Genomic DNA, 16,665 nt, shown 5'->3' on the forward strand with positions numbered 1-16,665 from the left:
CAAAAATGGAAACATACATAAGGGAACCATTTAAAAATGCTGTTAAGTATTTGGAGACATTCATATACTTTTAAGTACATCTTGAGAGCATGCAAAGGCCTAGTTCTTCTTCTCTTGTGCATGATTGCCTATCTTTTTCTTAGCAGATGACTAATGAATCAATGACTGTTACTTAAAACAGATAGCTTTTATAGTATAGCACATACCATTTAGAATTGGTTTAACAATTACCACAACAGTATGAGATCATATAACCAGTCGCATTGTACTGTCGTACAAACTAACATGCCAGTTCTACAATGTTGATTAGTACTTTCCACCCACAAAAGCTACCGTTACCACAGTTGGCATAGCAGAATCAAACAAAGCTGTTGTGTGTAAGAGATCGAACAGAAGGTGCTGAATAGAGTAAAGATCATTTGCTGACATGAAATGTGCAAAAATTTGGCATTTTTGGAAGGGGGAATTAGGAGGATGCACTGTTTTTAAGAATCATTGTAGAGAGAAAAGTTTCCTTATAAGTTCTATAGAGTTTGGTGGAATATTTGAATTGTTCCTAGGACTTTACCCACACAGACATTGCTAAATAAGCGTGGAATGCAGCATTGCTGCACCCTCTTAAAAGTGGATTTGTTTTATTTAAGAGTTTGATAGGGATAGGCTTGCATGAAGTGTTTTTTCTGCCATATTTCAGATCCATTTCAAGGTATTTTTTCAGTGAAGCAAGGTATACCCCTTCTCTCCTGGGCATGTGCTACTACCATATTTTCAGTGAACCCATTCTTATTACAAGAGGAAGTGTAGAAATAGGCCAACATACTGCAGGAGTCTCTTTAAGTGTCATATGTACATAGTAATGTATTGCACATCACTAGCTGGTCTGTATTGGTGAGAATTAGAGCTACCTAGTGAAGGTGGTTCTCCAACAACTGCATCTCATATTGCAGAAGGTTCTCTTGTCCATTCTATAGTATGTTTGAATACTGGGAGTACTTCATAATGTTTAGAACTGACTTTTATATAAATAGGATATTTTTATTCTGGTTGTCATTTGGTTTTATAGTTTTGGCTGCTTATACATTGTCTTGAGTGCCTTTTAGGCAGAAAACAACCAATTCACTTTATAAATAAGTTACACTGGAAGCATTAAATTGAAAATGATAATCAGATTAATTGCTCCATACCCTTCATACCATTGCTCAGGATAAGTTCCACTACTACCACTGCTACTTCTAAGTACTACCATCATAGCTCTTTATGCTCCTGCAGATAGAAATAACCCAAATCATTGGAGAGCTAGTCAGAGCCCCAGTTTCTCTAGAGTTTCCAGTTGTTTCAGTCATAATGATCTTCAGTGTCAAAAAGACTGCTCAAGAAGCATTTACGCTGCTGTTCATTTGTTAATTGAGAATCCACCAAAACAACCAAAGCTGTCTCAGTCCTCAAAGCAGGCCCGAAGCCTGAATGAATAAGGATAGATTTGCTTTCCAAGTAGACTAAGTTGCTGTGCCATCATTTGCTCCGTGATGTTATTTATAAAAGGAAGTTAAGCACAGTTCTATAATTTGCCAAACCTCTCTTGCCAGCAAAGTTTTTTTGTTTAATACAGGCTTAACTACAGGCTTAACTACAGGTTCAAATGAGTAGCCGGGTCGGTCTGAAGCAGCACAATAAAATCAGAGTCCAGTAGCACCTTTAAGACCAACAAAGATTTATTCAGAAGAGTGCTTGCACTCGAAAGCTCACTTTCTGAATAAACCTTTGTTGGTCTTAAAGGTGCTACTGGACTCTGATTTTATTGTGTTACTTCATACCAACACGGCTGCACATCTGAGTCTGTACCATCTAGCGATCTCCCTTGGCAGGTTGGCTGTGCGTAGGGAGAAGGTTTTTTTAGCCATCTTGTTGTTGGGGTTATGGAATTATGTGGTTTTATGGGGTAGATTTTATTGTTTTTTTATGTATGCTGTAACCTGCCTTGAATCGTTTGAGAGAGGCGGGCTAAAAATGAATGAATGTTCTCATAGAAAAGATACCAGTTAAGGACAGGAAGGGCCATTCTTCAGTGTTTTCATGCAACCCCAGGTTAAAAGGTTACATAACGAGTGATGTGAAGGACCTCAGCCTAAGTTCCTGGGGAGCCACTGCCACTGTGACTATATGCAGTTCTGACCTTGGTAGATCAGAGGTCTGAATCAGTACAAGGTACCTTCATTGGATTCATGTGGTTTTCTATTTTGTGCATTAAAAAAAAAAGATGAGTTTACCTTCCCTCATGTTTACCTTCCTTCATGTTCTTTCTCCTTATTTTAAAAGAAACAAATTAAAAATGGTGTTGCCCCTCTGATGTGGTCTGCTTTAGAAATGGTCCACTGTGGCTTCTCTGTTGAAGACTAATAGCTTAAAAGTCATATCCAAGCAGAGAAACTGCAGTAGGTATGGACCAAAATAGTCTTTCTCACATTCTGGAAACACCATTATGTGAGAAAGTACAGTGTGAATAGAGCAATTTGCTATAGGTATTATAGTGATGCTTTAAAATCTTTTTTTCTTTGTTTTCTCTGACTTCGGGGGGGAAGGGGGTCCTTTAAATGCAGTATTAAAGTCACCTTGGAGTACTTTTGTCTGAAAACCACATACAAATTGGTGTGAATTATGATTTTTTTCATTGTCAGCTCATGCTTTGTCAGCTAAGTTCTGCATCTGCTGACTTGTACCAGTATTTCTATAGATGCAAGCTGACAGTCAGATGTTCCATGGATAAATACAGAAGCAGATAACAATAGAGCACATGCTGCAACCACTTGCTCTTATGAAACCCTAGAGTTTCCAGAACCAGCATGGTGTAGTACTTAGGAACAGTGGCTTCTAACCTGGCAAGCCAGATTTGATTCTCCTCTCCTCCACATGCAACCAGCTGGGTGACCTTGGGCTTGTCACAGCCCTGATACTGCTATTCTGCAGTTCTGTCAGAGCTCTCTCAGCCTCACCTACTTTACGGGGTGTCTGTTGTGGGGAGAGGAAGGGAAGGTGATGGTGAGCCATTTTGGGACTCCTTTGGGCAGTGAAAACTGGGGTATAAAAACCAACTCTTTTTTCCCATAACTGCATGTGTTTATATGTTTATCTTATTTTTTAACCAAATTGTTCTACCATGAGGGATGATCCATCTGGGAACTTATTGATGTGGAACTCATCTTCTAGCATGCTTCCCTAAATGGATGTTAATATGGACATGACATCTAGTTCTGCCACAGAGAACGTACTAGAAGAGGCAGGGGGGTGACTGGTGGAGGAGGTCAAGGCTGCAGCTGAGGCCGTGCAGCTTCCACAGGCCCAGGCAATGTCCACGAAGCCTCTGTGGATGGAGGCAGTGGCTGTGCAGCCTCTGCAGACCTGGGAGGTACAGCAGCAAGCCTGGCCAGCACTGCTGCAAGAGGTGAGGAGGGGAGGTGGGAGGAAAAAGGGAGCCTGGTTGTATGTCTGTGGGAGGGACGAGGGACCAGGGAGTAGGTCAGGGAAGTGAATGGTAAGAGGGGAGTAAACAGTAAGAGGGGCAAGGGAAGGGTCAATGGGGAGAAAGGAGATTGTTTGCTTGTGTGCGTGTTGGTGTCTGAGAGATGGGGGGAGGGACCAGGGAGGAGGTCAGGGAAGCAACAGGTATGGGGAGCAAGGGCAAGGTGGAATGGAGAGAAGGAGTGTGTGTAAGAGAGAGAGAAAGAGAAGTGGGGAGGGACCAAGGAGCCCAGAGCAGGTAAGTGTTTCACATACCTTGTGAGAGTCAGGCTAATTTTTTTGTTATTGCTGGTTCCTAGCAATGTGTAAAGTCCACTTTCCACAGGCCTATAGAACATACATCTGCAACTAGGAATCTCTTGTTCAAATTCATCATGGATCCACAAGGGACTAAATCATGCTATATCATTTTATGACACAGCATTTTTTTCATGAACAGAAGGCTTGTAGTAGTCCTTAGATTTTGCTGCTGCTCCTAGGATATAGAAGATGATGTCCTTGTTCAAGGTTGTACATTTTAGGATTATCCTATTTCCTAAATTGTACAAAATATGTCTCCTTTATGGTTGGAATAGACAAAAGCTGTATCTGAAACAATGGCCTCATTTTCTATGACGATACTAGGATGAATGATGTATGCTGAGATTACATGTAGGTAATTAACTTTATATTAATGGGAAGTTGTTTTTGTTTTGTTTCTTAATGGCCTGCGGGCTGTAATGAAGAGTGACTGTAATAATTTAGAGATTGCAGATATAAATATGGTTCAGATGCACATTAGATATGAGAATAAGCGCAAAGGCACAAGGCAAAGCTACTTTAACTAAAAAGTGATGCAAAATTCAGCCAAAAGGTTCTGTATTACAACTAGAATCTTGATTGAGAAAGCAAGTCCTTGCAGCTGCTGTTTGGCCATGGAAACACAAGAAAACCAGTGTAAGCAAGTAAATCTTTCCACAAGAGAGTGTTTTGGACAGGCAAACCTGGCTACGGCCACATGATATTTGATGCTTTTTGTGATAGTTGACATATAATTTCCCTTTTGACTTTGAGTGTAACCAAGTTATAGCCCCTGACTATCATATTGAATGTTTCGCTATTTTGGAGCTGGAATTTGTGAAGCTATCCTTAACTGTGACTGCTAGTTTTGGGGTATGACATCAATTCTAAAACTGTACCATTACTTTCAGTAAAAATAAAAAAATGCTAAATTTAATAAGTGATTTTATCTGTGCAGGTTTAAAAAATAGTGTTCTTGAACTGAAATATGGAAGAAACCAAGTTGTTCATCCAATTTTAGTTGAAGCCGTTAATTAATTAGTGATTACTGAGAGCAGAATATCAATGACTGGCTAGCGTCATATCAAGAATACTGATGTTACACAAATCTTCTGTTTAACTCAGTGAAAAGAGCAAGATCTCTCTGACCTTATCTTAGTTTCGCATAAAACAGCACATTATACTTTCAACACATAATTTCCCCCCAAATAGCATGGATTTCTAGGGCATTCCAAGAAGATACTATCACAAGATTATTCTATTAAGCCAGGCTGTCTCAATTAGGGTTTTATTTTATTAGGGTTTCTTGATAGTCCTGGAAGGGTTAATCGAGTGGGCAGGAGTTAATTAATTTTGTATATATTTTTAAAATTTGTTAAACATTTATTGAGTGATATGAACATATATGGTTATGTTGACCAGCTCCTTCCACCCAAAATGGCCAGTGATGGGCCTGGAGGAGGTGGGAAGGGGAGGGGCTCCAGGTAGGTAGATGCACAGCTATGCTTCCCAATCATATTATGGAGGATCACACCACTTCTGGGATTTCTCGAAGCCTGAAGAATGTTTCAGGGTTTTCTTGATAGTGAAAAAGTTGAGAAAGGTTGTGTTAAGCTTTTAAGTGCCCACTGTCACCAGATTCTCTTTATCCTTTCTGCTTCCTTGATTAATCTGGAAAACCTGGGAATCCTTTAATTGAAATGTGAACAATGAACCATATGTAATTGCTTATGTAAAGCCTTTGAAATTACCTAGGCTATGCATGAATTTTAGTCTGTTCGTCATCATGGCAAAAAGCAAATCCTATTTCATGGTATTAATTGGTCAATTGTATTGTTTTCTGTTCAGTTTGTTTCAGATTCATGTACCAGCAGTCCTTGCCACCATGGCAACTGCAGTAGTAACAGTGACGGCTATCTGTGTGTATGTGATGAAGGCTATGAAGGTACAAACTGCGAACATTCAGTTTATAGTCCTCCCACAATAGGATGGACAGAATCGAAGGTGCCAAGCCAGAACAGGCCAGCACTGGCCACCACAGAACCTGACATGGTCTTGCCACGATCACAAGCCACAGTGACACTGCCTACGTGGGAGCCAAAAGAGGGACAAAAAGTTGTGGACCTGAAATGGAATGAAGTAGAGGTAAGAAGAATGTTCATGATATAAATTTCTGTGCCATTTTAAAATGCCTGCAGTGCAGCTGCGTTGAAGGCCTTTTAGAGTAACATAGGACCTGCTATTACCTATAAGTGAGCTGTTATATGAACATTCACAGAATATGACCCATGAAGTCAGTTGGAAGAAATAATCAGTTTTATGACATGTTTATAATGGTGTCTATATGCAGGAATCGAGGAGAATCCATTCTCCCTTTACCAGGATTCTGACTGAGTTTTGAGTCTCAGATTGGAGCAGGGTGGGCGGGGGAGGACCAATCCCAGTTCACTCTGATACCTCCATTCAGACGTCATGGTCAACTGGTTTTGATTCAAGGCTTTCCCTGCTTAGAAGCCTTCAGTCGTGCTCTATGCATAATGGAAGAAGAAACTAAAGGTAAAGGTAAAGGTATCCCCTGTGCAAGCACCGGGTCATGTCTGACCCTTGGGGTGAGGCCCTCCAGCGTTTTCTTGGCAGACTCAGTATGGGGTGGTTTGCTAGTGACTTCCCCAGTCATTACCGTTTACCCCCCAGCAAGCTGGGTACTCATTTTACCAACTTCAGAAGGATGGAAGGCTGAGTCGACCTTGAGCCGGCTGCTGGGATTGAACTCGCAGCCTCATGGGCAGAGCTTCAAACAGCATATTGGCTGCTTTACCACTCTGCGCCACAAGAGGCTCTTAAGAAGAAACTAGAGACTCTATATCAGCCCTCCTAACGATCAACATAATACATTTCTGATACTGACTATTTTATGACTGAAATTATTTTACAAGAGATGCTATAAGAATCATGGATTTCTTTCCTTGACAGGTAGTGATGGCTCAGTTTATTTTGTATCTGTCAGTGAGAAAAAAAATAACAGGCTTCTTTGTTGTAGGGATCAGGTGGCAGAGTTATTATCAGTGGTTTGCTGAAACTGTGATAGTGTGTCTCAGTTAAGCTTACTATCAGTTCTTCCTGCTACACTTTCAGATGTCTCAAGTGTTTATATTACCTGATATTTAAAGGTTCACTTTGCAGTCACACGGATTTATCTGGCATATCACATTATGAAATTCCACAATGCGTTGACTGATATCTTTTAAAGGCAAACTCTATTCTGTAAGAGAACCCTACATTTTCCCCTGGCAGATATTTTTATTTCAGGGTCTTTAAAAAGTATATCACTTTCCCTGCTTTTACATGAAATGTCATAACATGTTCATTATATTTCCCTCCCAGATAATTCCCGATGTGGCTTGTGGAAATGCCAGCTCCAATAATTCTGGTGGGGGTCGCCTTATATCATTTGAAGTTCCAAATAATACATCAATAAAGTAAGAAATTCTCCTTCATTGTACAAAGATATTATTAAAATACTTTGGCTTCCCCAGTTCTTATTATCTTAAATGACAATTGCAGAGTTAGTCATTGGGGCCAGGAAAACCAGGCACATCACTTGGCTCCTTGCAGCCTTTTTTCATAGCAGTTTATGTCAGATTGTGTCTATATTTCATAGCAAATCCACTCCTCCATACCTTCTTCCTTTTCTCCCACCTCCATGAGATTTCAGTGAAATTTCAAAATTAGATCCATATCTAACGCTATACATTTAATACCTCACACAAAAACCATTGGCTTGGGTGGCTTTCTAGGGTTTAGAAGAATCAGTTTAAAGGGATCAAGTAGTAGAAGATACAAAAGAACTCAAGATTCCAGGGTGTCACTACTACTTAGAGTAGGCCATATAGAAAATGTGTAAAGCAGTGTCATGTGTGTTCACAAAATGGAACAACAAACCTTATCTTTTTGGTAAGCAGCAGTGTTCCTCCTGCAGCACAGCCTAGGTCTTGGTAGCCTGATTTGGATCTAGGGCTTAGAATGAACCCATGTTGCCATGGGTCAGCACAGCATAGCTGCTGCTGTTCCATGGCCATACAGAAGTGTTCAAGAGGGCATTCAAGAATCAGAATTGCAGTATAGTTGGCACAGCCCAGGAAGGTGCTTGTATAAAGGAACAAGATAGTTGTCCACTGCAGTGATTTTTGTATGTATCATCTTCCTTTCACTCTCCTGTCCTATACCTCCGTAATCTACACTCAGAATTGTTTATGGCATGTGATGCCTAAGGCAGTTGCCTGGTTGCACTGTTCCCCAATTTCTGCAATCCTGGTTGTCTTGCATTGTGCTGGCTGATTGAACTGTTTCCTGTGTTTTGGGATCTGCCTTGTGTTCTGTGAGAAAGGTGAGCTATACACTGCCTTCATAAATTAACATATTAAAAATATGCTGGATATGCACTGCAGCTACTGAAATATAGCTATAGATTTTATTTTGGTAAGACAGTATTTAATTCAGTAGCTGACAACATTTTAGCCATTTCTCCTTTTCTTTTGGCTCCCTTTTCCACAGTCCTCCTGCCTCAAAATCCGTCTTCCTTGTCTACGGACTCCTGGCAGTCTCACAGCTTTCTAGTTTCTCCTATCTCTGTTGCTTTTTGAGTCCTCTGCTTCTTGCTTTTGTGCCCATTTCCTAATTCTCAGCCAGCCTCAAGTTCATAGCCTCTCAGTCTCTTATCTTCTTTAGTTCTTGGATTCTTATTTACTAAGCTTTCAAGCTCTCTTACCAGCCCAGTGCATCTGACTATCTACCAACAGTAGATAGCTTATCCTTTCCCCAAACTCTGAATAAGTGACATTGATATTTCAGTCTTGTCACAGAAGTTCTAGTTTGGCAGCAATGTATTGCTATCATTTTGTCCTTGCCATTTAATTTTGGGGGGTGAACATTTCATCGAACCATAACAGATTAGACAGAACCTGTGTCACTAGTGACATCTGGCTTGAATGGAGGGTAAAATCCTTGCCTTTGTGACTTTTTATGGGTTTGCAGTTATAACCCCAAGACCTGCCTGAATTGTCTTTAACTGAGTGAAGCTGTTAGACTTCACTCTAACCTCTTTAAGTGTTCAGTTATGGGGAAAACACATTGCATTAAAATAAGAGCTTATTTGCTTTACACTTGTCTTGGATTTGAAGCTGTGCTACATATATTCACTTTTTGTACTTCTTGATATATATATTTTTAAAATGATCTTTTTGATGTTGCTATTTAAAACTTTTTTTGTCTTTTAGTATAAGGCAAGATGCTACGGCTTCCCTTATTTTGTTATGGAAAGTCACAACAGAAAGGTTTAAACAGTGTTCGCTGATAGATGCCACAAGTGTTACTCTTCTCCAAGCAATGGGAGGACTTGTCCTGACAGAAGAAATGCTTGAATTAGGAAACAACTATTTCATTGGTGAGTTTGGGTTAAGTTCTAGATTATAGGTTGCCAGTTGAATGCAGAACCAGCAATTTCAAAGACACAACAAAGTACTTTATTATATGGGGCTAATAAACTAAGGATATAATTAGTAGAATTTGGTGGGTTATGTACTAACATTGATCAGAATTTATTTGAAGATTTTTGTAAATGAGATACATCACATTTATTTGAACACCTTTTAGACAAGTTTGAAAAAAGAACTGAAATCTGGATGAACTTGAAAACCCTGATAGCAGTATTAAAATGCACTCATAGAAAAATGCTAAAAATTCAGAAAGCACAAAATACTTGAAAGCCCACAATAAATGTAACTGTTACCACTACTTACAAACATTTGTGCAATGTGTAAACTTGAGAGAGAGCTGGGGCAAGAGAGAAAACAGAGTAGGAGAACAGATCATTAGGGTGGTAAAGCTGCCTGAGATGGCAAGTATTGCTAGTCTTCAGACATGCACAAACTGAGATATTTGAAGTTGGTTGGTGAGTTCGAGAATTCCATTTCTTCCCAAGAAATCAAAGCAGAGATTTCTAAAATGAAGTAGAATGTAGAATTAGCCACTGAACACATGGCTGAGTAGAGCAAGGGAACTTGAAGCAGAGCAGAATATTTCTGCAGAAATATGGAGCAGAGCAGAATATCTCTGGATCTGCTTACTGAGCACAGATGGAGGAATTATTCCAACTTCAGAATTAGGGGAGTAATAGGAAACAAAGGATTTGATTTTTATAGGCTTGAAAAGAAGCAGGGAATTCATGTGAGCTTGACAAACAAGAAACTGCGTGTTGGAAGTGCAGTGGAAGACGTTCCTGTATTGGCAGTTTTTCCAAATAAGGGATAGGAAAGATGTTCTGGGATGCAGAGGAGATATTTTAAAAGTAGTTTTAGTTTCATAACCAAGATTTAGAGCAGAAGTAGCTAGTTCAAGTGGCATAAGCCAGGAGCCATGTTAAGGGAAACATTTCATTAGTTAGAGAGCGATGTCACTGTTCATTTTTTTGCTAGGTAGGAGAACATAGTATTGTGCCAAGAGCACCTTGGATGAGCTGCAGTGCTTTGAACTGTTGTCTGAAAGCTTTCAGTGCTTGGCTAGCTCAAAATCTTTCTGAGTTCGCTGTTGTGCCTTTCAGGCTTGTCATCCAGTCTGGCTGGGTGTCTCCTGTGCTGCTCAGTCTTCTGTTTTGTTCTCTCTCATACATTACAAACTTGTCTGGAACTTGTCTGCTTTAGGAGATCCTTGTGAGTGGCGAAGACAAAACAGTTTTATTTACTTTGTTATATCTGAATGATAACTTTTTGCTAATGAATGTTTTCTGTCATTACAGACAGAACTGTTTTAGTAACTGACTGGTAGCAGAATTTATTTATCTATTTATACAAACTGGCTTGCATTGAGTTAGCAAAGCATGGTTAGGCTGCTTCTGAGGGTAACTGCATTTTACCCCTTTGTTGTGCTTCTGAAACACAGTGATGTGCTGTTTAAAATACCTCTTTTTCCCCACCCGATTTTGCTGTGCAATCTTCCACAGACTAATTTATAATGTTCTAAGTTGAGCGCTGTACTGCTCAACCAATTTAGCACTTCAGTGGCACCATTGAGATGGAGTCCATGGAGTCAAGGCATCTTAATGGTGTTACTATAGCACTGAAATGCTGAATTGGTTTAGTGTTATTGTGCTCAACTTAGAAAATTAAAAAAATCCCTCTGAGGAAGATAACATAGTGTAAAAGGGCAGGAAGCAAAAGGTGACACTGTTTGAAGTGACCACAGCACTTCAGATGGCTCATTAATGGAAGGAAATTCACTGTATGAAACCCCCCATGACGTTTCTTGAAATTGGGCCAACAATGAATAACATCCAGTTTAAAATGGTAATGTGAAAATCTTTGTATTTGCTGGGAGCTGTGTGCACCCTTGGGTTATTGTTACTCCAGCTGAATCTTGGGTAAGCTGACCATCCTTCCCGGCTTTAGCGGGGCAGTCCCGCATTTGGGGCATTTGCCCTGTGTCACGTGGCATTTTCAAAATGTCCCGCAGCATTCACATTTAAAAAAAAAATTTAAATTTGTAAAAAAAAATTTTTGCCCATGCAGCAGGCAGCCCACTAAACAGCCTGGGCTCAGGAGGCCCCCGTGCAGGCGCCCAGGCTCCAGGGTGGGGCTTCCCGGCCAGCTCTGCTGGTGCCTTTTCCTCCGGGCGGCCTTTTCCTCCAGGCCTCCCTGCCTCCTCCAGGAGCAGGCCTTGAGTCTTCCCTTGACCCAGGCCGCTGCCGCCCTAAGGCCAATCAGGGAGGGAGAGGGGAGGGGGCAGGGAGGGAGGAGGGAGGGCCAGCTGCCATTGTCAGCATCGCTCCACCGCCACACTTCTAAGAGTCGGGGGAGGGAGGAGGGGGGGGGAAGGCTGCCTTGTAGGGCCAGATATCTGGTCACCTTAATCTTGGGAGTACAACTATCTTCTTGCTTTGTGTAAATTCAGGTGTTATCTTGGGCCTCAACCATATGTATAATAATCTTTGTATTTATCATGGAGAAAAACAGAAGATAAATGAAATGAGTGGAGCTTCTTCTGTACTATCAAGAGAGCTTTATCACACTCATCAATATTTTTTTATGCTTCACATCTTTGACTGTTATGAGTCTAACTATGTGTCTCCTTGGCTAGAAGCAATATAGGAAACTTTTCTCATAGCTACAAATTCTATGTAATATATGCAAGCATCTGTATAAGGCTATCGGAATTGTTAGGTTGTTGTTTTAGACCTAGACCCTTGACATATGATCTGCTTACAGTCAGACTAGGACCATTGGATTACTAGAAGATGCAAAAATAGGATACATATGCTTATCTCTCTCTCTCAATTTGTATTTGGAATCTGCGTATCAAAGTTGCAGCCCCAGTGTCTAAGGGGGGTAGGGGAGGACAGCAAAGGCAAAGGGACCCTTTTTGGCAACCCACCCAAATAACCCAGCCACTCAAAAACGTTTGGGAGTAAAATGGCCACAACTTCATTGGCTACAGCTGTGAGAAGTCTTGACAAAGAATGGGACAACTAGATCCTAGCATCAACTGACCCATCTGCCAGTTCATGTACCTGGCCCACCCCAGCTTACCTGATGGGGGGGAGGGAACTGTGGAATGACAGGTGTTGGATTCCACAAGGATGATTGCCGCTGAGTGGTCTCCCCCACCATCTAGGCATGAGGATCACCTCTTGTCAGCCCCCAAGCTGGACATGCCCCTTGAAAACCCTCACCCCAAGATGTCTTAAGGTGATCTCCACGCACAGGGTAAATGGGCACACAGGCCAGTTTCACTAAAATGGATCCATCCCTGTGCTGATACTGCCACAAGAGCTGGGCGTCCCCAGGCCTGGTTTCCATCAATGTTGCTACAGCTGCAGCCAGGTCCACAGGCCTTGCTGAATCCCATGTAGCTATTTGTCCATCCTCCAGGTTGACAGGTGAATGCCATCTGATGCAGGACCCCCAAGCAGTGTACAATTTCTAGATGTCAGATTCTTTGACTCCACATGTCTTCCATAATCTTACCCAGTCTGCTGATCATCCTACACCAGCTTGGTGTAGTGGTTATGAGTGTCGACTTCTAATCAGGCGAGTCGGGTTTGAGTCCCTGCTCCCCCACATGAAGCCAGCTGGGTAACCTTGGGCTCAGCACAGCACTGATAAAGTTGTTCTGACTGAGCAGTAATATCAGGGCTCTCTCAGCCTCACCTACAGGGTGTCTGTTGTGGGGAGAAGAAAGGTAAAGGGATTATAAGATGCTTTGAGACTCCATGTAGAGAAAAGCAGCATATAAGAACCAACTGTCTTCCTCTTCCTCCTCCTCCTCCTCCCTACCACCACCACTGCAACATCAACTCTTTCTGGGCAGATGGCCCCATTCCAATAATGCTGCTCCTACCAATCTGACCAGAGGATGGCTATGATAAGGAATTTTGTCCCACTCTCCATGGCCCAATTTCAGACCATCCTGGAGAGGGGTGAGCCTGAACTTTCACACCATTGCAGCCACCTGGTCCCTCAGCTTCCTATGTGGCCAGCCATCCTTTCTGGATCTGGCCACCACTGCCTCCACGGCCTCTCCCCTTGTACAGTACTGCAAATGATGCCATAGGTGAGTCAGGACCCCTTGCTTGTAGCAGTGTTACTTTAAAAAAAACCCACATTGCTTAAATCTTAAAGGAAGACATGACTTTTTGCTCAATATCAAGAAAAAAACTAATATAGGAAATGTTTCTCAGTGTTACGTGCACCAGTGACTGTCAAGGTGGGGCTTACTCATCTAGGTTCCATTCCACTGTTTATGCTATAGTTCTTCACCTTCCGTCTGATCCCCTGTTCTGTCATGGTTTGCAGTCTCTCTTTCTACCCTCACATGATATAAGATGTTACCAGAATTATTTATATCTCAGCAAAGGGAGAGGAAGAAAGGGCAAACTAAACTAGATTTTAACCACCTATACATTACAAAATTACTTTGCTGTTTTGGGTCAAGTTGTTGAAATCATGTTTTCATTTGCCTGAGAAATGTAAAAAGTGCAATGGAGGTATCTTCCTGCCTGAATGAATGAGTTTTGAAAAGCGTTTTGTGAATTTCTACATTAATTAATTCTGTCAAATAATATTTTATTAGTTTCTTTTAATCTTTTCTCTCATTAAAATGAGCACGTTCTACAAGATCAGTGCATATTTTTCTTTGATCTTCAGCATACAGCAGCCTGATTCTGACGCAGTGCTGCAAAATTTAGGTTATTTGAACATTGATTTCAATGAGTTTAGACTGAGTAACTCTGAACAGGATTGTACTCTTAGCTTGGTAAATTATTTCTTGCATGTCTTTCCAAATAATTCTGATGCTCTAAAACCAAATGATCCAGGGAAGTAAATCATTTGCTTTTATATATTACCTCTTGATATCTAATTAATGAAATTAACATTTTCTTTAAGATGCTTAGACTCCACTGAAAGGAATTCAGCAGGAGTCTGAGCCAATGTACTAATTTGCCAATCTAGTGATTCAGTGAACAAACAATATGTATACTAGAAATAATGCATATTATCTTGGTGTTACCAAGGAACAACTTCTGATTTGATTGTGCAACTTATCTGTGCCTATAAATACAGCTATCCTCACCTGAAGCTTTACTGCTTTTTTTCTGGCCCAGAAGATTTCATACTAGGAAAATTGATTGTTAAGTATTTAGAGCCAAATAATCTGGAACTAAATCTGGAACTGTGCTCTCAGAACAAGGGTATGTTTTTCACCGTGTGAGAAGTTTCCTGTCAGAGGAACAAGTTGTCAAGGATAGAATTCTAGACACGATGGCCCTTAATTTGCATAGGTATATATACATTCCCAGAGAAACTGATTATGCCTGGTTGGGGGGAGGGGAGAAGGTTGGGCTGGCACTCGCATGGCAGCAGGGCAGATTCCCACTTGTACACAATGTCAACACTGGCCCTGCCTCCTTCCAGGTCTGTTTTAGGGCCTCCAATACCCTATGGCAAGGGAACACTGTGTTCCCTTTTTTGCCACAGCTGCCATTGGCAGCCATGCACACAGGGAAAGACCCGTGCTTACAGTGTGCCAGCAGGGACATAAAAAACACTGGTCAGCTTTACAACACTGCAGAGCCAAACGGGGCATTTTTAAACCTCCCACGACGGTGTAATTGCATTGTCACATAATTCAACCCATGTGGAAGTGAGACCATGCCCCCTGTTTGCACAACTCCGGGATGGACTGTGTGTGCCGGGGAAATCATCCCCTGTATTTACATGGGAATCATGGGAACCATAGGTAGCCCAGCATGGCTGCTGCCATGCATAATCGGTCCAAAGGAGATTTGTTAATCTAAGAGTTTTGTAACATCTGAAATACTCTCCTTTCTTCTTATTTATTTTTAAGATGCCACAAGACACAGTATATTCATATATGTACTGGCTAAGGTAATAGCCCCATGAGGAATTCCTGGATGGGGGAATAATTTCAGAGACCTAAACAAGCTAACTTTCCCATTTCTTTAGCCACCCTTGAACCTTGCCAAATGTTATGGCATCTGTGTTTTCCACAGAAACACACAAACACAGTGAACTGTGGTGTTCCCCTTGGGAACTCCTTTTAAAATTGCGAGGCCTAAGTCAGCCTGGAACTGTGACACTGAGGGTGCATGTGAAGCCCCTCAGTGCAGGTGGAGCTCCTCCAATGGAGCAAGTAATGTCTGTTGCAGTTCTGGGCCACATAGGGTTGCTGTGGCAGTTGGAAAAGGAGTTCCCAAGCCTAAATGTGTCTGCAAGCCCCCATGACAGACTCACAATAACTGAAAGGTCTAATTGGGCTTTCATTCAGTCCTCATCAGGTTCATTTTTAAAATTCTTTGATTTGTCCTTTTGGTTAATTTTTCTGAATACTTGGGAGTCCCCATAAGTATGTAGAAATCTTGTCTGCGGGTGGCCTGATTTTAGTTCTTTTGTGACTGGCATGGAGGTCAGCAATATTACTATTTAGGTAGACAAATGGTGCTACATAACACACTGACCAATGGATAACTAAACTGATGATGATGATGATGATGATGATGATGATGATTTGATTTATTTCCCGCCACTCCCTACAGGCTTGTGGCGGGTAACAATAGTCCTAAAATCCCCCATTAAACCCCCCGTTAAAAGACTATTAAAATACCCAACACGGCAGAAAATACCACTCTCCCCTACCCGAACAAGGGCATTGGGGGATGGAGGGTAATGATGACTACTTCAAACCCCCAGGGGGGCAATGTTCTTTTTTGCTAATCCCAGCCTCAACCATAGACCTGGCGGAAGAGCTCCATTTTACAGGCCCTGCGGAATGCTGACAGCTCCCGCAGGGCCCACAGCTCACCCGGGAGCTCATTCCACCAGGTAGGGGCCAGGACAGAGAAAGCCCTGGCCCTGGTTGAGGCTAGGCGTGCTTCTCTGGGGCGGGGAATGATCAGTAGGTTTTCTCCCGCAGAGCATAGAGCCCCGCGGGGCACATAGGGTGACAGGCGGTCCCTCAGGTATGTGGGTCCCAACCCGCATAAAGCCTTAAAGGTTAGAACCAGAACCTTGAACCGGATCCGGACAGCAATTGGCAACCAGTGCAGCTGCCTCAGCACCAGCTGTATGTGGGCCCTCCAAGGTGTGCCAGTGAGGACCCTTGCAGCTGCATTTTGCACTAGCTGAAGTTTCCGGATCAAGGACAAGGGCAGGCCCGCATAGAGCAAGTTACAGAAATCTAATCTGGAGATGACTGTTGCATGGATCACTGTGGCCAGATGGTCAGGGGACAAGTAGGGCGCTAGTAGCCGGGCCTGGCAAAGGTGGAAGAATGCCTGGCCCGCTACTCTCTTGACCTGCG

At 42.0% G+C, this 16,665-nt stretch overlaps 1 protein-coding gene across 2 annotated transcripts in view; it reads left to right on the forward strand.

The window, feature by feature from the left end:
• DNER (delta/notch like EGF repeat containing) overlaps positions 1-16,665 on the forward strand; it is a 149,403-nt gene that overhangs the window by 68,098 nt on the left and 64,640 nt on the right. For both annotated transcript variants that reach the window (XM_077348830.1, XM_077348831.1), the window contains exons 2-4: positions 5,644-5,940; positions 7,180-7,274; positions 9,072-9,238. In XM_077348830.1, coding sequence (XP_077204945.1) covers positions 5,644-5,940; positions 7,180-7,274; positions 9,072-9,238 — 559 coding nt within the window. The remainder of the gene's footprint in view (positions 1-5,643; positions 5,941-7,179; positions 7,275-9,071; positions 9,239-16,665) is intronic.

This window comes from Paroedura picta, chromosome 8 (genome assembly GCF_049243985.1).
Source record: "Paroedura picta isolate Pp20150507F chromosome 8, Ppicta_v3.0, whole genome shotgun sequence".
NCBI lineage: Eukaryota > Metazoa > Chordata > Lepidosauria > Squamata > Gekkonidae > Paroedura > Paroedura picta.